The sequence below is a fragment of the Schistocerca serialis genome, chromosome 4 (assembly GCF_023864345.2).
Source record: "Schistocerca serialis cubense isolate TAMUIC-IGC-003099 chromosome 4, iqSchSeri2.2, whole genome shotgun sequence".
Classification (NCBI taxonomy): Eukaryota; Metazoa; Arthropoda; class Insecta; order Orthoptera; family Acrididae; genus Schistocerca; species Schistocerca serialis.
The window spans coordinates 599,957,751-599,985,195 of record NC_064641.1 but is presented as its reverse complement, the minus strand read 5'-3'; the positions used below and the strand labels follow the sequence as shown (position 1 = coordinate 599,985,195).

At 42.1% G+C, this 27,445-nt stretch overlaps 1 protein-coding gene across 2 annotated transcripts in view; it reads left to right on the top strand.

The window, feature by feature from the left end:
- The window catches only part of LOC126475376 (AP-5 complex subunit zeta-1-like), a 159,521-nt gene that overhangs the window by 4,745 nt on the left and 127,331 nt on the right, over nucleotides 1-27,445 (top strand). For both annotated transcript variants that reach the window (XM_050103199.1, XM_050103200.1), the window contains one exon: nucleotides 15,884-16,143. In XM_050103199.1, coding sequence (XP_049959156.1) covers nucleotides 15,884-16,143 — 260 coding nt within the window. The remainder of the gene's footprint in view (nucleotides 1-15,883; nucleotides 16,144-27,445) is intronic.

The window sequence follows — 27,445 nt, the reverse complement described above, 5'->3', positions numbered from 1 at the left end:
AATGATACTCTTTTGCTTCATGCCATGGGAAAAATGGTTGTGATTGTGATGGGGGTACAACAAAGCGAGCTGTCACAAAAGCAAACCTGCAGCAGACTGATGACAATCATACCATAACACCTCAAGAAATGTTTGAATTCTGTAAAAAACATATCAAAGGAATTACCTATGTTTTTGTACAATGTGAGGAAATACAAGAAGTCTATGACAGTGTCTTGAAGGAAAGGTACAACACTTAGAAGATTAAAGGCACTCGATCTTTTCATTGTTTTGTACCCCATTCGCACAACTTACTGAGGTGTAAGATCACACCAACTCCACCTGATACTGAGCTTCATCAGGGTGGAAAACTTTTACAACTGGTTCTTCAAAATAAAGACATAGTGGCTTGTGTTTACGATCAACAGTGGTGGATTGGCGAAGTTGACTGTCAAAACCAAGATGTAAGTGTTGTATTTTATCGCCCTCCAGAACCAAGGATATCTTTTTAAAAAATTCAGATGGATCAAGTTTGGATGCCACTTAAAAATATACTAAGGAAGCTGTCTCCCATGGAATTTACAACTGTGACTGGGCGAACTTATCTAACACCCAAACTGAGTGAACACATTTCTCAAATGTTCAATGATCGATGTACTGAAAACAAATAACAAGAGAACAATATGATGTAATTAGTAGGCTTCTTTTCAATTAAAAATGTAAGTAATCATAGATATGATTAAATTATATACTGTAACTGATATATTTTATTCCATTAGCCTAGATATCGCGGATGTTAAAAAATGACTTGTTTTTGTAATTTTTTTTCTGTAACTTCCAATTGAATCTCAAAGTTGATATTTATACTAAAGTTTAATATCATAAAGATCCAATAACTGTAAAATTTTCAGATTTTTATCTGGTCCCCCAATAAAGATATTGCAGGCCAAATAATGGAAAAATTTTAAAAAATCCATTTTTTAAAATAGTGTATGTTTTTAGTGTAAGCTGCTCACAATTGATACTCTATAAAAAGTAGCTATACTATACAGTGTAATAGCAGAATAAATATTAAAGCTGAGAAATTAATCTTTCTTTGGAAAACTACTGTTCAAAAATTGAGTTTTTTTAATATGTGGCTGATAAATTTGAACTATTAACAATATATTAAAGAATTCATTCAGCTAAGTGATAATGACGTTAATTTGTAGCCCAGAGTATGTTGAACTAAATGCATTTTATCTGAAAGGCTTCGGACAATCCACTACCGAATAATTGTGAAGAAATGTAGATACTTTCAAATACGAAAAAAATGCATGTGGTGTGGAACAAATATGGCCACCATTTCAAAAGAATAAACAATATTTTTGTTAAAAAATATTTTTGTGACTACTAAACATTGGGGAATTCACCCAGCAAATATAAAATTTTTCTGAGATGGTCAAGCAACCATTTATTTTTTTCTTGGACCACTTGGTATGGATTGACCCTGCCTTTATTTATGCACAATATGTTACATTTATTTACGTTAAAGGTCAACTGGCACGAGTCATTAATCCTCCACAGGTCTTCCTTCATTTCACTACAGTCTTCTGGCATTACCACTTTCATGTAGACAACAGTGTTCTTTTCTAAAAGCCTCATTGAGCTTTTGACATTATCTGATAGAGCATTTATAAATATTAGAAACAGTAGTGGCCCCATAATATTGACTCAGGGCACTTCAGAAATTGCCTGTGCCTGTGATAATTTCATCTCATAAAGAATAAATAACTGAGTTTTCTCTCTTAGAATCTCCTGAAGCTAGTCACAAATCTGGTCCAATCTTGGTAAGCTCATATTTTGTGTACCAAATAACAATGCATACCGTATTGAATGCTTCACGGAAGTCAAGGCATTCGACCTGGGTGCCTTTGGGTATGGCACTCTGGGTTTCATGGTTGAACAGTGCGAGCTCTCTCTCTCTCTCTTTATGGAATCCATAATTTTTGTAGTGGAGATATTTGTTACACAGAAACACGATAATGTGTAAGTAAAAATGTATTTCATAATTCAAGGGATTGACATTTTGTACTATTGCAGTCTCCCAAGGTTAAGTAGTAGTGGTGGTGGTGGTAGTAGTAGTAGTAGTAGTAGTAGTAGTTTATTCATCCAGAGACAGTATACATTGAATGTATTTTGTCAGAAAATACATGGCATAAAAAATACAAGGGTATACAGTACCCTACATACGACAAGTTGCATGGTATTCTACACTATTCTACATCATATCACAATCAGAATTGCATATAAAACTGTGATTAATTACAAAAATGTAAAGAATTATTTTATATGGAATACATAACTGATATTAACATAAAACTAAAAACTGAGCCATAACACTTTTGTTCAGCATATAAATCTAAATTGTTGCTCTCTCTACTCCCTTTTCTTTCGCTCTTGCCTTCCCCAAACCCAGATCTTGCAGTTAAGAATTATTTAGCAATGTTCACTGAAAACCACTTGTTTTCCACCTCTCCTGATACTCAAAATAGCAGAACTCGTAAACCACTTTTGGTGCATCATTACATAATCTAGTTTCCTCGGCATTGTCTGATTTAATTTGAATGCATTCCAATACCCTTATTTTACTTTTGTTGTTGTTTGTTTTATAACCTCTTTTCAAGACTCTACCAATTCCACTCAACTTGTTTTCCAAGTACTTTCCTGTCTCTGACATAATTATACTTTCATTGGCAAGCCATGAAGTTTTATTTTCTTCTGTCTGAACTGTAATTCCCTTGTTGAATTTTTCCTTGGTTTCCTTCACAGCTTGCTCAGTGTACAGAAGAATAACACTGTGGTTAGGCTACAACTCACTCTCATCACTTCTCAACTACAACTTTCCTTTCATGCTTATTTAATCATTATTAGAGGCTTGATCACAGACACTAGGAAAAATATAGACACTAAAACAGTACTGGACCTTGTGCTTACTTGCAACCTAAAAATAAAGATAGATAAACCCACCAGAGTAACAGAGCCTAGTGAAACTACTATTGGTCACATAATAACAAATATTACCTCATTCTACTGTGACACACAGGTAATAAACTCCACATTAGCATAGACAGACATAGACATTAACATAGAGACTGATGGAAGTAATCAGAAGATATGGGAGCAAACCAGGCGGATTAACTCACAAACCTTGAGAAACAAAGGCATTATTCATTAAGATAGCTATAAGTAATGGAGAAAATAACTGAAAAGACTTATGGTCCTTATAAATGTAGAGAGAGGAAAAGTGACAAATTGAGTGGAGGACGCACACATTGAAATGTGCCAGAAGTTTGTAGATCCTCTAGAAATAGCAAACACCTTTAATTGATATTATGTAACTGTAGCACATGAATTGATAACATAAAATAAAACAGTTGAATTAAGTACAACACCAAGAATTCATTTATAAACAATACCATTGCATTCCTCACAGCAACTGATAGAAGTTTCAAACCTAATAAAGTAACGAAAAGTCGAACATTCATCTGGCTTAGATGGTGTTACAGTACATCTCATAAAGGAATGTAAAGAAAGTATATCAAAACCCTTAACACATGTGCTGAATGCTGTAGTAGAGGAAGATATTATTTCCAGATTCACTAAAAGCGAGTGAGGTGAAACCAGTGTACAAACCGAGTGAGGTGGTGCAGTGGTTAGCACACTGGACTCGCATTTGCAAGGATGGTGGTTCAATCCTGCGTCCGGCCATCCTGATTTAGGTTTTCCGTGATTTCCTTAAATCACTCCAGGCAAATGCCGGGATGGTTCCTTTGAAAGGGCACGGCCGATTTCCTTCCCCGTCCTTTCCTAGTCTGGTGGGACTGATGACCTCGCTGTTTGGTCTCTTCCCCCAAACAATCCAATCCAATCTACAAGGAAGGAAATAGGTGAATTAGAAAACTACGTGCCAATATCATGTATCTTCACCTTTGCAAAAATGTATGTAATGGTAATAAAGAACTGAATTGCACAACAGTAACAGCACATTCCGAGTTCACTTGATAGGCAGCAGAAGACCTGCAGGAACTTCATGGACCTGTCTAAAGCATTTGACAGTGTGAATAATTCCAGGCTACTGTAGAAACTCTGTCAGTATGTTCCTGGAGGGAAATGCTATGACGTAATCAGATCGTACATTATGATGGTGTGGAAAGTGCTTACAGCCTTCACATAAGTGATGTAAGTGGGGAGAGAGCGAAGTGAGGAATTTGGCAGATGATCCAAATCCCACCCTGCCACTTCCTGTCAGCACACAGGTTGCTACAAGTCTTGTGCAAATAGAGTTACTGTACGTTGTCTCTGCCTGACTGTCTATGAACCGTTTGACCAAGAGACTCTTGCTAACTCCTCTTTCATTGTCACGTCCTGGCAATTGTAATACACACCATTTGCTTTGGGCTCTGCCCATTGGGATGTGTTGTTGAGATTCTTGTTAACAAAAGATGAGTGACTGAGCATGGGACGTAGCATACCCTCAGCACTGCCACACTGTTGTTTCCTGCAATCGATCTTGAAGTTGATCCACTTCCTGATCTGGATATAAATGTCAGTCAAAACAGAGTCCATAAGATTGTTGGTAATGACGGTGCTGAGCAAGGTTAACTGGATGTTGTAAAGTTAGTTGGCTAGCAGGTGGATTATGTTACCAGCATAATACACCACACTGCAAATGCATGCATGCCAAATTCTTGAGTACAACTTAAAAGACAGACTGGTCCCTGGTGGAAGAAAAGAGTGACACTCCACTCAGAGAGACAGATATAATGTGTTGCAAAGGGTCAAATGCAGACCATTAGTTGAAGACCTGAGAAAATGTGTTCTCGAGACCAAAAAGGAGACATTGCCCAGTCTATGGTGCAGCATTGGACTTGCATAACCACATCTGGCAGCCAAGATCCAGTCTTCCATCAGCATCAACTGATAGCTGAAAGGGGTTCTTTTCACTTTAGTTATGTTGATGATGACCTACACAACTGCCCTTTCTCAATTTAAGAACTAGAGTCAACATTGTAATGAGTGATACATTATCATGTTAGACCAGCATTCATTAGAGCATATTGCAGCACCTCAGCGAAAATACTGAAAAAATTCTGCTTGGTGTGTTTAATTTCATTTTTGGAACAGGACAATTCACTGACAGGTAGAAAGAAGGTGTCTCAATTCCTGACCTCAAATCTGGGAATAATCATGCATGTCTGAATAATTATTGTAGTGGTGTCCTCACTAGCTGTGTGGAAAAGACCTTGGAGTACATGATGTGAACCCCCATATCGTATGGATGGTAGAATCTGGACAGCTCTTTAGTCACTTTCTTGCTGGGCTCAGAATGTATCACTCTACCATTAATAACTTGACCCAGCTGGGGATACCTGTACAGCAGGCTTTCCTACACCTGCACACATAACATGAAGGCTTGTAATACTACTTGGGGGGACACAAATACTAAGTTAACTTTACATATGGGACTTTCAGGTACATCTCCCAAATTTGCTTTGGCCCTCCATTCCTCCAGATTATTTTAGACATAAAATAGGTGGTTTGCTATCAGATTTTCTTATGCAAGAGAATGTTGCGTGTCTACTTTCTTGCATTGTAGAATTGTATGCTTTCAGATTTCTTTCTGCCTTCTTTGCTCATTGCTTCTTCCCCCCTGCAGGTCTGGGGGTTAGAATAGGCCCGAGGTATTCCTGTCTGTCGTAAGAGGTGACTAAAAGGAGTCTCACACTTTTCGGCCCTATGAGTTTAGGTCCCATTCTATGGTTTGACGTGCCACTTTCAAAATTCTACAGAAGTGCAGGCCATATGGGGAAGGATGCCTTACGTGGTGCACATGTGCCCTTAGATTCGATCTCCTGAATCTCTTGTTATAGCTTTGCATCTCCACTTGCGACTCAACTATTTGGGTGAGGACACTTTCCAGGGTATGTCATCTTCTTCCGTTATCTCCTGTCATCTTTCTCCCCCATGACAGTACTGGATTTCTCTGCACCCAATATCCAGGATGGTAGCCAGTCCATTGTGGTGGCGCCGTAATGTACCCATTTGGTGGTAGCCCCCTGACAACACAGGGATCGCATTGCTGATGCCTGAGCTGTGAACTCCCCATGTATGCCAAGGAGTAGATGGCTGTCTTCAGGGGGCATCAGGACTCCTGGCGACGGCAATCATGCCAGTTGGCCTTTGCTGTGGCTGAGTGGCACTCGTGGGGGGAGAGCCCCTGATCGGAGTGGGTGACATCAGGGCAGATGACACACAATGAAGCAGACTAAGTCGTCTCTTGCTGGTGACTATGGCACCAGCAGTCTCTAAGAAGGGCAAGATAGAATACAATGCTGACAGGTATGACCGTAAATCATTTCCTTCCCTCGCTACACCATGGGAGGAACGTAGAGCTACAGAATGGAGAGAGCCCTATTCGCCTCGGGTTTTAGCCTGTAGCAGATCAGAACTGATGGCAACTCTTTTCTACCTATGAAGCCTCAGTTTTTCATTGAACACCATGCGGATAAGTTTAGAGAAGTGACAGACTATCCAAGATGCAAAACAGCACAGTCTTGATTCAGGCAGCATCCCCATACCAATCCCGAGTGTTACTCACCTGTGACAAGCTGGGTGATATTTCTGTTTCCGTCACTCCCCATAAAAGCCTCAACACGGTCCGGAGGATTATTTTCCATCGTGACCTCCTCTTGCAGTCTGACGGCGATCTCCGCGCCAATTTAGACCGGCAAGGCGTTCATTCCATCTGGTACATTTACAGGGGACCCAAAGACAACAGGGTTGCCACCATTGCCTTCAACTTGACCTTTGAGGGTGATTCATTGCCTGAAAAGGTCAAGGTGACGGTTTACCGCTGTGATGTTGAACCATATGTCCCTCCCCCTGTGTGGTGCTTTAAGTGCCCGAAGTTTGGGCACATGTCTTCCCGCTGCACTTCCAGTGCCACATGTCAAGACTGCGGACATTCTCTGCACACAGATACTCCATGTGCGCCACCTCCCACTTGCATCAACTGTGGAGAGCACCACACCCCCTGCTCGCGAGACTGCCTAGTACTCCAAAAGGAGTGGAAAATCATGGAGTACAAGACCCTGGACCGGTTGACATAAACAGAGGCTAAACGTAAATTCAAAAGATTACACCCCATTTGGTTGACATTGACATACACTGCAGATACATCACTATCGCCATCCCAAGTGCCAGTCGTTCCTCACTCTGTGCCACGAACAGTGGGCCGTCCGGGCCACCAGAATACATCTGCCCCCTTGGTGGTAGGGTGCAAATCTTCCTCCGTTGCTCCCAAAACATCTACTTCAGGAGCAAGCTCCCCTCCCCCCAAATGCAGGGGACATCGGTCCCCTCCCCCCTGCCGAAGAAGCAACAGCCTACTCTGCTTTGCAGAAATCTTCCCAGCAAGCCCCTAAAGTGAAGTGAGAGAGCAAGCAAACTAAGAAGTAGTCTGCTAAGAAACAGGACCCTCTGGTGACCCCACCACCACCACCACTCCCTATCAGTTCTTCATCTGAGGATGCAGTGGAGATCTTAGCGTCCCCTGCAGACCTGGATCTCACTGATGCCTCATCCACCATAGAAATGGCTACAAATACTCAGTCAGAGGCAGCAGGTGACCCTCAGGCATAACATGCCTCCTTGTGCGCTTCATGCCTTCCCAGCCTCATGATAACGTCATCCTCCAGTGGAATTGCGGATTTTTTTTTTCCACCATATGGCTGAGCTATGGCAACTGTTAAGCTTTACACCTGCTTTCTGCATTACCCTCCAGGAAACCTGGTTCCCGGTAATTCGGACCCCTGCCCTTCATGGCTAGAAGGGATATTACAGGAACCATAGCAACTCTAATAGAGTGTCAGGTGGAGTTTGCGTCTATGTGCTGAACTCAGTATGCAGTGAATCTGTGCCCCTTCAAACCCTTCTTGAAGTTGTGGCTGTCAGGATAAGGACGACACAGGAAATAACTGTCTGCAACATATATCTTCTTCCAGATGGTGTAGTACCCCTGAACGTATTGGCTGCACTGATTGAACAACTTCCTAAACCTTTCCTACTTTTGGGAAATTTTAACACTCATAACCCCTTGTGGGGTGACACAGTTCTTACCGGCCAAGGCAGAGATGTCGAAAATTTACTTTCACAACCTGATCTCTGCCTCTTAAATATTGCGGCCACCACACATTTCAGTGTGGCGTATTGCACATATTCGGCCATTGATCTCTCAGTTTCCTGTCCTAGACTTCTCCAATCTATCCACTGGAGAGCACATGTCGACCTGTGTGGTAGTGACCACTTCCTCATTTTCCCGTCAATGCCCCGGCATCAGGCCCACGGACGCCTCTCCAAATTGGCTTTAAACAATGCAGACTGGGAAGCCTTCACCTCTGTTGTCACCGTTGAATCTCCCTACATGGTAACATCGATGTTGTGGTTGAGCAGGTAACTACAACTGTCGTTTCTGCAGCAGAAAATGCTATCCCTCATTCTTTAGGGTGTCCCCGGTGGTCGCCAGAAGTCTCTGAGGCTTATCAAAAGGTGGGAACAGGAGTGTTGGGAGAGGTACATGTCGTCCATTGGGTGCCATACATCACCTTCCCCAGTCTGGGAAAAGATCATAAGAGTTTTTGGGTACCAGACCCCAACAGGTGTTCGCAGAGTTAACATAAATGGCGTGTTATCTACCGACGCAAACACAATTGCCGAACACTTCGCTGAGCACTATGCTCGCACCTCTGCATAGGAGAATTACTTCCCAGCCTTTCACACTCTCAGTATTCATTCTTACTGCTGTGCTTGGTGCCATCTTTTTTGATTTACGAAAAGCGTATGACACCACCTGGTGACATCATATCCTTGGCACATTATACAAGTGGGGTATCCGAGGCCCACTCCTGATTTTTATCCAGAATTTCCTGTCGCTTCATATATTCCGTGTCCAAGTTGGTGCCTCCCATAGTTCCCCCCATATCCAGGAGAATGGGGTCCCGCAGTGCTCTGTATTGAGTGTATCTCTATTTGTAGTAGCCATTAACAGTCTAGCAGCAGCTGTAGGGCTGTCTGTCTCACCCTCTCTGTATGCAGACGGCTTCTACATTTTGTACTGCTCCATCAGTACTGATGTTGCTGAGTGGTGCTTACAGGGAGCCATCCACAAGGTGCAATCATGGGCTGTAGCCCACTGCTTTCAGTTTTTGGCTGCAAAGTCATGTGTTATGCACTTCTGCCAGTGTCGTACCATTCATCTGGAACCAGAACTTTACCTTACTGATGATCCCCTCACTGTAGTAGAGATGTATCAATTTTTAGAACTGGTTTTCTACGCCTGATTGACTTGGCTTCCTTACCTGCATCAGCTTCAGCGGAAGTGCAGCACCTCAGTGCCCTCCACTGCCTAAGCAACACCAACTGGGGTGCAGATCGCTCTACCCTGCTGCAGCTATACAGAGCTCTTGTTCAATCCCATCTTGACTATGGGAGTCTGGTTTATGGTTCGGCGGCACCCTCAGCATTGCGTTTACTCGACCCAGTGTTTCACTGTGGTGTTCGACTACCAGTGGGAGCTTTTAGGACAAGTCCGGTGACCAGTGTCCTTGCAGAGCCTGGAGTCCCTCCATTGCAGGTCAGGCATGCACAACTGCTCGCCAGTTATGTTGCACACATACGTAGTTCTTCTGCACATCTGAATTACCGTCTCAGCGGTTCATCTCCCGTATGGGCGGCCCAGGTCAGCGCTTACAATTGCAGTTCGCGTCCGATCCCTTCTATCTGAACTGGAGTCCTTGCCTTCATCACCTATAATTGAGGTCCAATCGCTTACACCTCCATGCTGTACACCTTGGCCGCGGCTTTGTCTGGACCTTTCACATGGCCCTAAGGACTCAGTTCACCCTGCAGCTCTCCGCTGTCACTTCATCTCAATTCTTGACTTGTACCGACGCCATGAAGTGGTTTACATCAACGACTCGTTGGCTGATGGTCACGTCGGCTTCGCGTATGTCCATGGAGGACATATTGAACAGCATTCCTTGCCCGATGGCTGCAGTGTTTTCACTGCAGAGCTGGTGGCTATATCTCGTGCTCTTGAGCACATCCGTTCATGCCTTGGGGAGTCATTTCTTCTGTGTACTGACTCCTTGAGCAGTCTACAAGCTATCAACCAGTGCTACCCTCTTTATCCTTTGGTTTCGATCATCCAGGAGTCCATCTACACCCTGTAACGGTCCAGTTGTTCAGCGGTGTTTGTGTGGATCCCAGGACACATTGGAATCCCAGGCAATGAACTTCCTGACAGGCTGGACAAACAGGATACACGGGAACCGCTTGTGGAGATCGGCATTCCAATAACAGATCTATGTTTAATTTTACGTCACCAGGTTTTTTGGCTTTGGGTGATGGAATGGTATAGTCTCAGTATCCACAACAAACTGTGTGCTACTAAGGAGACTACGAATGTGTGGCAGTCCTCCATGCGGGCTTCTCACAGGGACTCTGTGGTTCCCTGCAGCTCTGCATTGGACACACTTAGGTGACCTACGCCTACCTCCTGCACCGTGAAGACCCGCCCCAGTGTCGATGTGGCGTCCAGTTGACAGTGCCCCATATTCTGGTGCAATGTCCCATTTTGACTGCCCTGCGACGAAATCTTTGGTTACTGGACTCGTTTCCATTAATTTTACCTGACAATGCCTTATTGACTGATTTAGTTTTACGTTTTATTCGTGAGGGTGAATTTTATCATTTGATCTAAATTTTAGCACATGTCCTTTGTCCCTCTGTGTCCTCCACCCTAGTGCTTTTAGGTTGGAGGTTTTAATGTGTCACAGAGGGCTGGCTTCACCTTTTTATTCTCATGGTCTGCCAGCCATTGTAATCTGTTTTGTCATTTTAATCTCTTCTACCTGTTTTTTGTGTTTCTGTGGTTTTGTTCTCCCCTTTTTTTCATTTAAGTGTTTGTTGCCCTTCTGTTGTTCTTGTCGTTTTTCCTTTCTCTCCATTTTGAGTTGTCAGTATTGATTGTTTTATTCTCGCCCCTGTGGCATTGTTTTATTCGGAACAAGGGACCGATGACGTGGCAGTTTGGTCCCTTCCCCCCTCTTTTAAACCAACCACCAACCAACCTCATTGCTTCTTAAGCACACAGTTTAAAAATAAGAAATTTTTATTCCTCTTTCCTTCATTTACAGCGCGATGTAGTCTGTGTTACCAGGCTTGCACAGGTAGGTGATGGAGTGTATTTCAGCATTTGGCTTCTCTATCTCTTCAGGTATTTCACACTGAATGTTTTTATTGTACCAACTAATAAATTTTCTTTTCTTTGAGCTTTTTAGCAAGTTTGAATGATGTGAAGACGTTGTCAGTCATCATGTTACTTCCTTCGTTTAGCAATGTCTCCATAAGCTGCGGAACAAAATAGTCTCAGAGTGATTGTTCCTCTCCATGTGTATCCTCTTTTCCGGGGTTTGGGGGAGTACTGCATACATACATTCTTGCTGCATTAGCAAAATTCCAAAATTTGAGATCAGGTTTGTAGGGTTTGCAGGGCATAAACTGGTCTTTTTTGGTGATACAGGGTGTCTCAAAAGAAAATTTATATTTGATGTGTCAAAATAAAATAGAGGTTGAAATCTATCACAAAATCTTTATTTCTTATTGAAATATACAGTTTAGGAGTTTACTTCTTAAAAATAATGTTACTTAAATGCAATCCAGCATGCCTACAGCACTCATTTAAATGATAAACAGAATTTTGCGTGACAGCTTGGCACTGGGGTGGCTGCCACTTCATTATGGATGTTTTCTTTCATTTGCTCCAAAGAAGCTGGATTATTGACATAAACTACATATTTGACACATCCCCATGGGGGCTCATATCTGGACTGCAAGGGTGCCAATTTGTGTCACCTCTCCAAGATCATTTTGCGAGGGAAAATTTCATGAACACACAGTATAGGCACATTGGACCTGTGTGCTGTGGCTCATCTTGCTGATACCACGTTTTCTGGCTATAAAAAGTATGGCACAATTATTCCTCGAGCTGACATCGCAACCGTACAGTAACTTTTAGCAAATGACAGAGTTTCTCATGCTTCCCTTTAGGATTCTTTGCAATCCAGTAGTGGCAATTTTGCTTATTGATGTAAATGTTCAGGTCAAAATGAGCCTCATCAGAAAAAAGATTGAAGGGCAGTCAGCCACTCCATTAACGACCTACAGCCTGTGTTTGGTATCCTGAGGCTTTAATTCTTGCACCAACTGGATTTTGTAAGCGTGCAGTTTAAGGTATCTTTGTAGAATTGAGCACAGTGCTGATCTGTGCACATTTAAAGAACTTGCACGCTTATGAATGGAGAGGTTAGGATCATCACTAACTGACCAATTTCCACTCTCCACTGATTTGCCTGTTCTCAATGACCTCGGTTACCTGCATTTTGATTTGGCCACTGTTGAACCAGTCTTCTCAATCGTTTTGATCCATTTCCAGATGAGAGGAACAGTTGGAACATCATTTACATTATGCAGTCCAGAATCACTGCAAAATTTCCTCCATGCTACAGTTGCTGAATCACCTTTTCTCTAAAATTCTGGTACACAGAACATGCGGTCCACACCTGAGAAGCCCTCCCTGAATTCTCAGAGGTCAAGCAAGTGAGAAATGTATCCCTCACTCACCTCTGATTTGTTGCACACATGCAGAGGGTGCTTCAAATGTAAACTTTCTTTTGAGACACCCCGTACTTGCTCACTCTACCACTGATAATCTTGTGTCCCTCGAGTCTGCCATCCGAACAGCCTTTTCTAGAAACCAAGAAGCAAGAGTGAATTTGTTGGCGGGCAGGCACTCAGCTCGGGTTGATTTTTCATCAAAATGGAGAAACCTGAGAAACTACTGAAAACTGTCCCTTGGTATAATATCCTTGATGAAAGTAAGCCCACAGGAATGTGACCAAATATCATTTGCAGATGTACCTTTTATACAGATGACACCCTGAGAAAAAGTGATGGCCATCAATTTTTCCAGTTCCTCAAGTGATACATTCCACTCAATGTTTTTTTAGCACTTTTTATCATTTGATTCGGTGTATTTCTTAATGAGATGTAGCATTGTTTCATCAAAAGTAAGATGGTAAGATGGACAGCAATGGTGACAGAATTGTCTAGACATTCACAAATGTAAACAGTAGGACCTCCTTCCTGCTGGAGAACTTCACAGCCGTCCTCCTTCTAGAAGATGAAAAATTGGCAGGTTCTGTCCCTAGCGACCATCTTTTTAGAGGCATTCAACTGGATTTGCTGTGATGGATGAGGTGAGGAGTAATGTAGATCAGCATCCGAATACCCCTCCACTAATCCTTCCTCATTCACAATATCTTCGTCTTCACTTATCTCTGGTACCAAATCGTCACCTTCATTATCTAAGTCATATTCTGATTCAGGTTCAGAGTACTCTAAGAGAAATAACATTTCTTCATCAGAAAGTCCACATTAATGAGCTGTGTTCAAAAATTTCTTTCAAGGACAAAGTATATTACCTGAATGTCACATTATAAACTGTGGCAGATTGGAATGTGCGTGTGTCAAGATGCAACAATTAACTCTACATGATTACTTATTTTTGGACTTCTTCTGTCCTAGGTATATTGAATGAAATTTCAAAGAAAATATAGGTATTTTGTAAAACCTAATATATCATCATGAAGAGAAGAAGAAAAGTAATGTGATGTCATGAACAAAGTAAAAAAAAAAAGTTTATAATTTTGAACAAAACAAATGTGACTGGTCATTTTGACCCCTTCACAGCTCTAGTGGTAATACTGGTTTTCTAGCAATAAGGCCTGTTGGGATTTATGCAGAGATTGCCCTGGACCAGGAAAAGGAAGTATATTTTGTGGTTACCATGTCATGTTATAATACGGGAAAATGAGGAAGCTGATTAGCAGCTAAGGAAGCTTGTCATCCCTTTGTGAGCCATTTCATCACTTTTGAATGGGAAGGTCATAAGCCTTTGGAAAGAATAGTGACTAGAAGTGCGACCCCGATCCAGGTCTTTTACCCCTCGCTCCCCCGACCCACGGGATTGTACTCTTGCAGCAATAGAACCCATCAGTGTATGTAGCATTTCAATACTCTCTGTTTTAACTGTTTATATTCTGATGAGAGGTCAGCTGTTAATTTTAAGTGGGGACCTGCACGGGATGAATGCGGTAAGAATTTAAAAATTTTGTGAATTATCCCGATTCCAGCCAGAACTCTCACATTGGAGGTATTAGTGTGTTGCAAAATAGTTGGTTCATTCATTTTTAGTTGATTAATCAGCCAGCCATATATATTATCTGCAGTGGTATTTAAATATCATCTTCATGAAGCTCTGTATTTTAATAATTATTTTAAATAATTTTTGTGTGTGTGTGTGTGTGAGAGAGAGAGAGAGAGAGAGAGAGAGAGAGAGAGAGAGAGAGAGAGAGAGAGAGCTTTAACAGTCACAGTGGTTTAGGTTTCATGTTGGCCTTTTATTATTATGTTGCTGAGTAAGATAGCTTGTGTAGTTAATCCTCATCAGAAATACTTAAGAAATAGAGGTCATAAGCTGTATGAAAGCACAAATTTGTGGTAGTGAGCATATCTGAGAAAATATGTACCTTCTGCATAAACAAGAGTTTGGAGAGACTAACTAGGAATACTATGGTGGCAATGTAATAAGAAACTTCCTCCTCAGATATCTTTCCATCATCTGGGAATCAGTCATTTAAAACATGAAAGACTGGTGATCTTCCCATTACCGTGAAACTTGAGCTTCTATGAGATGACGGGCACTCGACAACTAATGACACAGTTGGTTTAAAAAAACAGTGTGCATAAGATAATGAAAATCATTAATTCTGCAGGATAAAAGACAGGGGCCTTTATAATTATATTCAATTTGTTGGTTCATCCCAGCTTATAAAGGTTGGATTCATCCACCTTAAATTCTGTCATTTTCAATCCAATGAAGAGTCGTATAAATCAAAAGTATTGAGATACCACACTATGTGAAGAACAGACAGCATTTGTAAATTAAGTTTTGTGGTACCAGCACATAAGCAAGACAAAATAATCCTATGATGTAGATATTACCTAGTTGTCCTGGGGAGGGACTGTTAATTTATGTTACAAGGGATGAAGGAACACACATCATATGCCAAGACTAGAAAAACTTGCAAATTAATGCAGCCTACTACTTTTACCACATCTCTAGGTGCAGCCCTGGGGCAACCTACCCCAAAACGGTTACCTCAGATCAGGTTTCAGCATCTGATGGTGGACAGCACTGTCAAAAGGTTAAAATTCCTGTGATAATGGGTGTGGGTGATGTACATTTCTTAGGTTAAAATGTAAATGAGATTTAGAGGAGTCTAGTATCAAATATGAAAGAAAATTGATTGAATAAGGTTATCTTGATACACCAGAATATTAAATAATTAAAAACAAGTTTAAAAAATATATACTTGAGGACTGTGGTTGCCAAAAAGAACATATTTAGCTATTGAAGTTTATCAGACACTACTAGGAAGTATTCAGATCATTCAACATTAAAACTTGGGTAATTATGGCCTTACTTGCCTCACAGCAGAAAACAAATCGTAACCTGTGGAGATTTGAAATTCTGTTTATTAATAAAAATGCAAAGCATGCAGTTCATCTAAACCATGATCACTTTACTTTGATATCTCTCTCTCTCTCTCTCTCTCTCTCTCTCTCTCTCTCTCTCTAATGAGATTCCTTTGTTTATTGTAGTTAATGCATATTTGTCTTCTTTTCCATTAATAATGCAACATTTCACTAATAGCATATTTCTCCTTTCTGATTCAAACAGATTGCTAAAGGAAGAAAGTATAAATGACCAAGAACGAGGGAAGCTTGCATATTTCATTTGTCAAGCTGTGTCAAGTTATCCATCATTACTTTCGGTGAACCAGGTTGCGAGCTTATGCCAAGATATAAACAAATGGCTTCAGATAGACCATTCAGCATCGGCTGTGTCACCCACACAATCAAATCTTCGGACACAGAATCTGAATGCTTTTGAGGTGGATGGGACACCTGCTGGAGGGCTGCAAACAATACTCACACTAGGTACTGGAAACAGGTGCTGCACCCCTTGTTATACATTTATTGTTTATCTTGTAAAAACAGAAAATTTTCTGCAGGTGATGGTTGAAGTAATCACTGTAGCAAATATATCACATTTGAGGAAGTGGAGAAAATGGTCAATATATTGCAGTGAAATGAAGCGGCTGGGGTGGATGAAATTAAGTCGGAACTCATCAAATACAGTGGAATGTCAGGTCTTAAATGGTTACACAGGATAATTGAAATGGCGTTGGAGTCGGGACAGATTCCATTAGACTGGACGAAAGCAGTAATCACACCAATCTTTAAACATGGAAACAGAAAAGATTGTAACAGCTACAGAGGTATCTCTTTAATCAGCGTTGTGGGTAAAATCTTCTCAGGTATTGTTGAAAGAAAAGTGCGAGTATTAGTTAAGGACAAATTGGATGAAAATCAGTGTGGGTTTAGGCCTCTTAGAGGTTGTCAGGACCAGATCTTTAGCTTACGGCAAATAATGGAGAAGTGTTACGAGTGGAACAGGGAATTGTATCTATGCTTTATAGATCTAGAAAAGGCATATGACCGGGTTCTTAGAAGGAAGTTATTGTCTGTTCTACGAGATTATGGAATAGGAGGCAAACTTTTGCAAGCAATTAAAGGTCTTTACATAGATAGTCAGGCAGCAGTTAGAGTTGACGGTAAATTGAGTTCATGGTTCAGAGTAGTTTCAGGGGTAAGACAAGGCTGCAACCTGTCTCCACTGTTGTTCATATTATTTATGGATCATGTGTTGAAAACAATAAACTGGCTGGGTGAGATTAAGATATGTGAACACAAAATAAGCAGTCTCGCATTTGCAGATGACTTAGTTGTGATGGCAGATTCGATTGAAAGTTTGCAAAGTAATGTTTCAGAGATAGATCAGAAATGTAAGGACTATGGTATGAAGATTAACATCTCCAAAACGAAAGTAATGGCAGTGGGAAAGAGATATAAACGGACTGAGTGCCAAATAGGAGGAACAAAGTTAGAACAGGTGGACGGTTTCAAGTACTTAGGATGCATATTCTCACAGGATGGCAACATAGTGAAAGAACTGGAAGCGAGGTGTAGCAAAGCTAATGCAGTGAGCGCTCAGCTAGGATATACTCTTTTCTGCAAGAAGGAAATCAGTACCAAGACTAAGTTATCTGTGCACCGTTCAATCTTTCGACCAACTTTGTTGTATGGGAGCGAAAGCTGGGTGGATTCAGGTTACCTTATCAATTAGGTTGAGGTTACAGATATGAAAGTAGCTAGGATTATTGCAGGTACTAGTAGATGGGAACAATGACAGGAGGGTGTCCACAATGAGGAAATCAAAGAAAAACTGGGAATGAACTCTATAGATGTAGCAGTCAGGGCGAACAGGCTTAGATGGTGGGGTCATGTTACACGCATGGGAGAAGCAAGGTTACCCAAGAGACTCATGGGTTCAGCAGTAGAGGGTAGGAGGAGTCGGGGTAGACCAAGGAGAAGATACCTGGATTCGGTTAAGAATGATTTTGAAGTAATAGGCTTAACATCAGAAGAGGCATCAATGTTAGCACCGAATAGGGGATCATGGAGGAATTTTATAAGGGGGACTATGCTCCAGACTGAACGCTGAAAGGCATAATCAGTCTTAAATGATGATGATGATGATACCAGTTTTGATACCCTTGTTTTGATCACAACAAATGTAGATTCTTCCTAAACGTTGGTCAGGAGCCTGAAGATAGTGTAATAAAATGCAGAAACTGTTTGCCAAATAAAATAAGGTTGGAAATATTATGGCTGAAAAGTTTTAATTTGACATCCTCTATTGAACAGCCATGTCATGCAACCGTCTCTATAAAGATGGACATACAGAGAAAATTAATCATCTGAATCTCATCTCATGCCCCATGTGGATTCTTCTTAACTGGATTTGTAGCTGAATCCTGCCTGTTCCTCCCAATTTTTTTTCTGTATCACCCATTTCCTTCCTCTGCTCTTGCTCTAAAAAATGAATACTTACTTCACTTTTGTTCCTCTATTGGTTGTACTGATATCAGCTTCTATTGGAGAAAGTAACTGCAACCATATCTTCATAGAAATTTAACTATATGTGTTTGCTTAACAAGAGTCATATGTTTGTGGCAATGCATTATGTATGGTGGTGGGCCTAGAAGATGAGTAAATACACATGAAATGCATTTCTTCAGGTAAATAGTGTAATAGAATAAGTCAGCAGAAAAATTTATGATCATATTCTGCAAAATATATCAGAATAATAGTTAGCAGACTATAAAGTGTTAATGGCTTTGCTAAAGTGGTAACACCAGTTCCAGTCAGGTCACTGAAGTTAAGCACTGTCAGGTATGCCAGGCACTGTTGGTGCACTCAGGCCTCGAGCACTGTTGGCAAGCATGGTACTCTCAGCCCTTGTCAGGCCATTGAGGAAGTATCAGCTGCAGTCATGAAAGCTGACAACAGATGGAAGAGAGGTGTGCTGACCACATGCCCCTTCATGTCCATATCCAGTGTTGCCCATAAGCTAAAAATGACGTGGTTCGTCAGCACCATTGGGCCTTCTGAGACCTGTTTGGATGAAGAATTTGAGAGACTGCAAAGTAATGTGGAGAATCACGAACAATATAAACAGTGATGACTTTATACTTGTTTATTCATTCACACATCATATTCCATAAATCTAACCACGAAGGAGAGCCTCTAGAACTTAATAATGAGTCTAGTTATCCTCTTCAGTTCTGCTGGTAGAAAAATATATTGATCCATCTAATATTTCTGTTACATGTAATTGACGACACAGAGCAGTGAAACTTGTTACAGTAGGTAATGACGCCTTGCAAAAGGTGAGCAAAGTATTGGTGCATGTATCTTCATTGTTGCACGAGTTTTGTATTCAAATAAGTGTCACCAGTTCCGTGTGTCGTATACAATACATGGGAAGTGAAGAGGTTATACATTAGGAGACAGAAGCAGTGATTGCAGGCTAGATTACTTCTGTAATCTACACACTCAGGTAATTTTGAGTATTACTAAGAGATTACTTTTTATGTGTTGTTGTTCAAAATGTGGCATATTTTGGCAGAAAAATGGGTACTTTGAAAATAGCTGTTGTTTTCCCTGTTACACTCTGCAGCTGCATTTTTAATCTACAGTTTCATACTAAACATTTATGTAATTTTACTGATTTTAGGAGTGCTATCAGCCTCTTTATCGGAAAAGTTAAAAGCTGTTTCCTATGAAACTTAGTGTTAACAGGAATTTACATAGCTGAGTCCCAGTTTTCTGCAAATTGTAAGGGATGTGGTTACTCGTCTGTATATTTTTTAGTATCTAGTGATTTGCAGCTTATGACCATATGGCTTCTAATACTCTAGTGGTTTCAGTTCACTGAGACTGCAGATGTGTGTGCAAGTTACGTTTGCGTGAGTGTGTGTGTGTGCATGTGTATGTGTGTGTGTGTGTCTACTGCTGACAAAGGCCTTAATGGCCGAATGCTATAATTGTGTGAATCTTTTTGTTGTGCCTATCGTGACTGAGCATCTCTGCTCTATGGTGAGTAGCAACTTTCCTTCTCTGGTATTGTTACATTCCATCCTGGATTTTCCATTGTTTGATTTTTGCAAGGATTTCAGTTATTGGTGTGATATAATATTGTTCCTGTAGAGCAGAGAAAGATTTAAGTTGAAGCAAGGGACCTGAAGTAGACAACATTACCTCATAACTCTTTAAGATCCTTTGGAGAAAGAACCCTTGAGATGGATGGTCACATGATATTGTTTTTCCTCAGTTTTGTTCACTTGAGTAATGCATTGAAACTTGGTAGTTTGCTTCATGTTTTTTCCTGTCTCATCCTTCCAAAATCTCTTCATGAATTCAGTATGTTTTTTCTTCTGTTCTTGTGACCATTGCTTCTTCATGAATCTGCACTTTATTACATGTGTTCCAAGGACTGGGTGATTTATTGCTTTTTCTCTGGATGTTCATATTCTGTAAATCTTCTCTAGTTTCTTCTAATCAATTGATTTTAACCTCCTTTGAATTAATAATTATGAGGAGCTTTTGGTGAGTCTTTTGTTGTCTGTTATATAAATGTGGCCATAGAATTTCAGATGTTTCTTCCACAGGGTGTTAATGAACTTGTTCATTAGTGTGCAGAGGTCAGATGTTGTCTTCATTAAAATGCCATTTTCTTGTGTGAGGCCATATATTTTCCTAAGAATTTTCTGCTCCTTGTTTACAATTTCTGCAATTTTAGAATACTCTCCAGGAGCTTGGTCCCTGATGTATGTAGTACTTCCATTAAAAGAACTGTGTTCTAATTTTAAGGAAGGAAAGAAGATTAGAAATTAATGTTCCATGTTGGGTAATGTTGAGATTACTTTTTTTGCTCTCATGGCCCTGTGGGATTCTGAATGCCTTTCAACATTTGGTGGCTCTATCTAAGATTGTACTGCTGTACAACCATATAACCATATGATCTTTCCAGGGTATTTTTAACATTGTACCATATTCCATCTGTAATTGAACTTTTCAGCTGTGTTCATTCAAATTTGCCCTGTAATGGTTTTTCTTGTCAGATATCTGGAGGCTTGCCTTTGATACTATATTTTGTTGTTTTTTTCTAAGGCATATTTATTTTCTGATGTAGTCTTGTCAAAACAGTCTGTCTGACAGCAGAGTCATAGGCCTTCCTAAAGCCCACAAACGTGAGAATTGTGCTGGTACATTGGCAGGTCTGTACTATCATCTTCAGGGTCCATTCAGGTGATCTTTCTGTTTAGGAGGTCATTAGATGGAATTTTATATATCAGCAAATAAGATAAGGCTCAGTAATTGTTTGGGTTTGCCAAGTCACATTTCTTATGCTGTTGATGTGTCAGTGCACATTTCCAGCTCTGTGGAATTGTTCTGATTTCTCAGATCTCTTTTAAATGTTCTGTTTTAAATGTTTACCATTACTGTGCAGCTCTCTTTAGTGTTTTTCTCTAAGGTTCCACTTTCTCAGCCAATGGTTTTGCCGCAGTGGTAACACCGGTTCCTGTCAGATCAGTAAAGTTAAGCACTGTCGAGCTGGGCTAGCACTTTGATGGGTGATCATCCGGTCTGCCAAGCACTGTTGGCAACTGGGGTGCACTCGTTTGAGGAAGATTTGTTCTATTCCAGTCTGTTTCTGTCGTAAGCTCATTCTTCTTTGGGGATTATTTTGGAGTTTATTTTCATTGTTTCAGGAAAGACTCCTATCTTTTAGTACAGATTGTGCCCTACCACCTGTATTTGTGATTTCTTGGAGGTTGTTCTACTTTAACAGCTGATGTTTGTAGTGTGTTGCATTGGCTTGGTGAGTTTTTGGAGCTTGTTAACATATGTCCTGCAACAGAATATTGATATTCTTGAAAACTCTTGCTTTTAGATGTAGATCTCCTGTGCTGGAATTTTACTTTATCCAAATTAAGTAATGGTCTTTGTCAAAAACAACCTTTCTGCACTTTTGACATTTTAAGTTTCAGACATATTTTTTCTGGAGACTGCAACAATAGGGAATTCCACTAGCAAAGGATTTGATGTGACTTCTGTAATTTTCCCGGCGTATTTCTTCTTCCAGTAATTTTCGGGTTTGCAGTCGGATTCCATCAACATTCTGCCATCATGGCATGGGTGCATTTTCCGCCATGCACTATGCAGTGTCACTTTATGCATCGACGATGACAATAGACTTCAAAAGAAGGATTTTACAGGAATCTTAGAGACACTCAATTTTTATCCATCTTCCAGTGTGCTGGCTGTGAAGGCCTACTAGCAATTTGTTTCTTTTCTCTCTGCCCAGTTGCACATAACACTCACCCAATAAGATCTTGATGCAATGTTCTTGGATCTTGGCGGTTATCTCCTCTGAGAGATACCAGGAGGCTTCAATTTTCTAAGGATTTTTCTTGTTATCTTTATTTAAGGGCGCATGAGTGTTGATCACTGCCTATGCTTTGTTGCTTGTTCATTAATTACAGAGATTCTTTCTGTTGAAGAGTTAAAGTGAAGTACTGAATTTCTTATTGCAAGAACTCCCTCTGTACTGTTAAATGGTTGGTGTAACCTTACATGTCCTGTAGTTTTCTAAATTAAAATTGATTTCGTCCTTGAAATGTATACCCTGTTACAATTTGGAATTTGTGCAAAATATTTGCAAACTGTTGCAGGGTGTATACACCTTCAACAACTGAGAAATCCAGGTGAAAACTGGGAATTTTTTCATCGTGGGAAAAACATGGGAATTTTTAGAATTCCAGGAATTTCCCAGAATTTCAAGAATTTACTCCTGTGGGTCCGGGGGTAAGAATAGGCCCGAGGTATTCCTGCCTGTTGTAAGGGGGTGACTAAAAGGAGTTTCACACTTTTTGGCCTTTATGTGATGGTCCCTTGTAGGGTTTGACCTCCATTCCTCAAAATTTTCCTTAAGAGTGAGTCAGTTGAGAAAGGGTGCCTTACATGGTGCATTGTGTCCATCGTGCATTGAGATCTTTAGCCACTTTCTCGTTGTCACATTTCAGTCCCACTCATTCTCCATCTCTTGTGTGAGGACACCTTCCTGGGTGCATTTTCCACCATGCACTATGCAGTGTCACTTTCTGTGTCAACGATGACCATAGACTTCTTTGCACCTGTTATCCAGCACAGTAGCCGGTCCTTTGTGGTGGGGCCACCATATACTCTGTTGGTTATAGCCCCCTGATGCCTCCGCCATTAACTCCCCACTTATGACAAGGGGTAGATGCCCATCCCCCATGGGCATCAGGACTCTCAGCAATGGCCATCCTGCCAGGTGGCCTTTGCTGCAGCTGGGTGGCGCCTGTGAGGAGGGCCCCTGGTCGGAGTGGGTGGCATCAGGGCGGATGACACGCGATGAAGCATAGTCCATCATCTCTTGCTGGTGTTGAAACACCAGCAGTCTCTAATTGTTTATGAGCTCAATTCAACTCACTGAAGTATGACCCCAAATCGTTCCCCTCCCTGGCCACACCATGGGAGGAATGTCTGGCTAAGGATGGCAGTGGATCTTATTCGCCATGGTACCTTGCATGTTTGAGAGCTGATGGGGAATCTTGCATGATGATGAAGCCTCAGTTTTTTGTTGAGCATTTAGAGGACAAGCTTGGGGAGGTGGAGGGTTTGTCCAAAATGAGATCTGGGTCAGTCTTGATCAAAACAGCATCCTCTGCCCAGTCACTGACGTTACTCACTTATGACAAGCTGGGGGATGTTTTTGCAATCATCATGCCCACTAAGGGCTTAAATATGGTCCAGGGTATCATATTTCACAGGGACCTTCTTTTGCAGTCTGACGATGAGCTGCAAGGGCGCTGATGACCTCGATGTTGAGCGCCCATAAGCCCCAAAAAACACACACACACACACACACACACACGATAAGCTGCACGCCCATTTAGAGCGATGAGGTGTACATTTTGTCCAGCGTGTCCACTGGGGTCCAAGGGATAATCAGTTTGCCACCAGTGCCTTCATCTTGGCCTTCGAGGATGACACATTGCCCAAGAAGGTCAAGGTGATGGTCTACCGCTGTGATGTAAAGCCCTATATCCCTCCCTCGATGCGGTGCTTTAAGTGCTGGAAGTTCGGCCATATGTCTTCTCGCTGTACTTCCAGCATCACATGTCGAGATTGTGGATGCTTATCATATCCCAATACTCCATGTGCCCTGCCTCCCATCTGTGTCAGCTGCAACATTCTCCTTTCTCGCTAGACTGCAGGATTCACCAGAAAGAAAGGAAAATCATGGAGTACAAGACCCTGGACCGACTGACCTACACTGAGGCTAAGAGAAAATTTGAACGTCTGCATCCTGTATGTATGATATTGTCTTACGCCACTGCTACAACAGTTCTGTCACCTTCAGCTCTGCCAACCCCTGTCACTTCTCAGAGCCGGAATACTACACCTCCTCCCTTGATGGTGGAGGGCATTTACCTTCCTGTTGCGCCCGCACCACATACTTCAGGATCAACACTCCCCCTCCCCCCCCCCCCCCCCCCAACCATCAATGACATCCATCCCCACTTCTAAGCCAGAGAAGCCTTCTTTGGCTTCTCTTGCTAGGAAGGGGTCCCTTGAGTCACTCCCTTCCCAGGTTTCTGCTAGTGGAAAAGATGACACCCACCAGTGGCTGAAGAGCTCAAAAGCAGCTGGCCATAGGGCTTCATGCTCATCCTCAGTCCCAGAGACTGAGCCAGTGAAGTCCTCCCAGCCAGGGAAATCCAAGGAGCAGTGAGAGAAATCCAAAAAGAAGACCCCCAAGACCAAGGAAATTGTGATGGCACACACACCATCACTACCTACAAGCTCTGCACCTGAGGATGGGGTGGAGATTCTGGCATCCGCTGAGGACCTAGATCTCACCAGACCCTCAGACACAATGGATGTAGACTGCTCAGGCAAAAAGTCGGTGGCAGCAGGTGATACTGAGGCGTAAACTGCCTCATTGAATGTTCCATGCCTTCCCAGCCTCACGATGGCATCATCCTCCAGTGGAATTGCAGCAATTTTTTCCGCTGCCTGGCTGTGCTACGGCACTGTTAAGCTTTACACCTGTTATCTGCATTGCTCTCCAGGAAACCTGGTTCCCGGCAATGCAGACCCATGCCCTCCATGGCTATCAGGGATATTGCAGGAACCGTAGCGACTATGATTGAGTGTCAGGTGGAGTTTGTGTTTATGTTGTAAACTCAGTCTGTAGTGACACTGTGCCACTTTAAACCCCTCTTGAAGATGTGGCTGTCAGGATAAGGAAGACACATGAAATAACTGTCTGCAATGTATATCTTTTTCCAGATGGTGCAGTGCCCCTGAATGTATTAGCTGCATTGATTGATCAACTCCCTAAACCTTTCCTACTTTTGGGAGATTTTAATGCTCATAACCCCTTGTGGGGTAGCACAGTTCTTACTGGCTGAGGCAGAGATGTCAAAACTTTACTGTCTCAGTTTTACCTCTGCCTCTTAAATACTGGGGCCGCCACACATTTCATTGTGGCTCATGATAGTTACTCGGCCATTGATATATCAATTTGCAGCCCAGGACTTCTCCCATCTATCCACTGGAGAGCACATGAAGACCTGTGCGGTAGTGACCACCTCCTCATCTTCCTGTCACTGCCCTGGCATCAGGCCCATGGATGCCTGCTCAGATGGGTTTTAAACTAGGTGGACTGGGAAACTACCACCTGTGCTGTCACTATTGAATATCCCCCACACGGTAACATTGATGTATGGTTGAGCAGGTGGCTACAACAATTGTTTCTGCGGCACAAAATGCTATCCCTCACTCTTTAGGGTGCCCCCAGCATAAGGCAGTCCCTTGGTGGTCTCCAGAAGTTGCTGAATAAATTAAGGAGCGTCGGCGAGCTCCATAGCGGCAAAGGCAGCACACTTCCCTGGAGCACCTCATAGCCTTTCAACGGCTCCATGCCTGCATTCGCCAACTTATCAGATGACGGAAGCAGGAGTGTTGGGAGAGATACGTCTCAACCACTGGGTGCCATACCTCACCTTCCCAAGTCTGGGAAAAGGTCAAACATATTTTTGGGTACCAGACCCCAACAGGTGTTTCCGGTGTTGCCATAAGTGGTTTGTTATCTAACAATGCAAACACGATTGCCGAGCACTTTGCTCGAGTGTCTGCGTCAGAGAATTATCACCCCAGCCTTTCGCACTCTCAGACGGTGGCTGGAAGCAAAAGTCATCTCATTCACTGCACGCCACAGTGAGTCCTATAACGCCCTATTTACAGAGTGGTAACTCCTCAATGCCCTTGCGCATTGCCACAACACAGCTCCTGGGCCTGATTGGATCCAGAGCCAGATGATTAAACGTCTCTCATCTGACTACAAGCAGCATATCCTCATCATCTTCAACCAAACCTGGTGTGATAGTGTCTTTCCATCGCAGTGGCGGGAGAGCACCATCATTCTGGTGCTCAAACCCAGTAGAAACCCACTTGATGTGTATAGCTATCAGCCCATCAGCCTCACCAACGCGTTCTTTGTAAGTTGCTGGAAGGTATGGTGTGTCGGCAGTTGGGATTGGTCCTGGAGTCATGTGGCCTACTGGCTCCATGTCAGGGCGGCTTCCACCAGGGTCACTCTACCACTGATAATCTTGTGTCCCTTGAGTCTGCCATCCAAACAGCCTTTTCCAGATGCCAACACCTGGTTGCTGTCTTTTTATGACTTACGTAAAGCTTACGACACGACCTGGGGACATCATATCCTTGTCACATTGTATGAGTGGGGTCTCTGGGACACGCTCCTGATTTTTATCCAAAACTTCCTGTCACTCCGTACTTTCCATGTCCAAATTAATGCCTCCCATTGTTCTACATCTACATAAATACTCCGCAATCCACCACACGGTGTGTGGTGGAGGGTACCTCGTACCACAACTAGCATCTTCTCTCCCTGTTCCACTCCCAAACAGAACGAGGGAAAAATGACTGCCTATATGCCTCTGTACGAGCCCTTATCTCTCTTATCTTATCTTTGTGGTCTTTCCGTGAAATGTAAGTTGGCGGCAGTAAAATTATACTGCTGTCGGCCTCAAATGCTGGTTCTCTAAATTTCCTCAGTAGTGATTCATGAAAAGAATGCCTCCTTTCCTCTAGAGACTCCCACCCGAGTTCCTGAAGCATTTCCGTAACACTCGTGTGATGATCAAACCTACCAGTAACAAATCTAGCAGCCCGCCTCTGAATTTCTTCTATGTCCTCCCTCAATCCGACCTGATAGGGATCCCAAATGCTCGAGCAGTACTCAAGAATAGGTCGCACCAGTGTTCTATAAGCGGTCTCCTTTACAGATGTGTCAAGCGCTACACTACTAATTGAGTATTCAAACATTACAGGATTCTTTTTCCTATTCATCTGCATTAATTTACATTTATCTATATTTAGAGTTAGCTGCGATTCTTTACACCAATCACAAATCCTGTCCAAGTCATCTTGTATCCTCCTGCAGTCACTCAACGACGACACCTTCCCGTACACCACAGTGTCATCAGCAAACAGCCGCACATTGCTATCCACCCTAACCAAAAGATCATTTATGTAGATAGAAAACAACAACAGACCTACCACACTTCTCCGAGGCACTCCAGATGATACCCTCACCTCCGATGAACACTCACTATCGAGGACAACATCCATCCATATCCAGGAGAATGGAGTCCCATAGGGCTCAGTCTTGAGCGTATCTCTATTTTTAGTGGCCATTAATGGCTTAGCAGCAGCT